Raw genomic sequence first — 531 nt, 5'->3', positions numbered from 1 at the left:
AGCGCCCAGATGTGGAGGCTGTGCACCGCTTCCACCCCCGCCACCGCCAGCAGCGTCTCCCGCACGGCGTTGAAGTCCATCCCTTTGGGGGTGCCTGGGGAGGGAGAGCCGCGGGCGCTGGAGGGATGGGGACCGTGACACCCATGGGTGGCCCTGCAGCCCTGACCCCAACCCCTGTTGGGTCCCTACCCTCCATGAGGACGAGGAGGACGTCGCGGAGGATGGTCAGCGTTGTCCCCAGCACCAGCGCGGAGAAGAGGAAGGTGCAGATGGGATCTACGTACTTGTACTCGGGCTGGAGGAGGTGGGAGAGGGTGAGGTCCCTCCGGCACCAGCACCCCCACCCCAAATCCCCATCGGCACCAGCACGGAGGAGACACGGTCCCCTGCGTCTCACCCCTGTGCCTGGCCAGGGCTGGCTGAAGCCACTGTCCTTGTGTGCCCAGCATCCCCCCACCCAGACCTTAAAGAAGATGATGTAGGACGCGATGAGGACGCCGATGCTCTGCAGCAGGTCCCCCACGACGTGGA

General features: G+C 66.3%; 1 protein-coding gene across 1 annotated transcript in view; it reads right to left on the bottom strand.

The window, feature by feature from the left end:
* Positions 1-5: 5 nt before the first annotated feature.
* Positions 6-531, bottom strand: part of SLC30A2 (solute carrier family 30 (zinc transporter), member 2) — a gene marked incomplete at both ends in the record, with an annotated part of 965 nt that continues 439 nt past the window's right edge. The window contains 3 exons of the mRNA XM_009698857.1: positions 6-94; positions 190-295; positions 464-531. The exon at positions 464-531 is cut by the window's right edge and continues 5 nt beyond it. Of these exons, the coding sequence (XP_009697159.1) occupies positions 6-94; positions 190-295; positions 464-531 (263 nt within the window). The remainder of the gene's footprint in view (positions 95-189; positions 296-463) is intronic.

This window comes from Cariama cristata, unplaced genomic scaffold (genome assembly GCF_000690535.1).
Source record: "Cariama cristata isolate BGI_N322 unplaced genomic scaffold, ASM69053v1 scaffold34340, whole genome shotgun sequence".
Classification (NCBI taxonomy): domain Eukaryota; kingdom Metazoa; phylum Chordata; class Aves; order Cariamiformes; family Cariamidae; genus Cariama; species Cariama cristata.
Note: the sequence above shows the minus strand (reverse complement) of the source record. Positions and strands in the feature narration are given on the sequence as shown.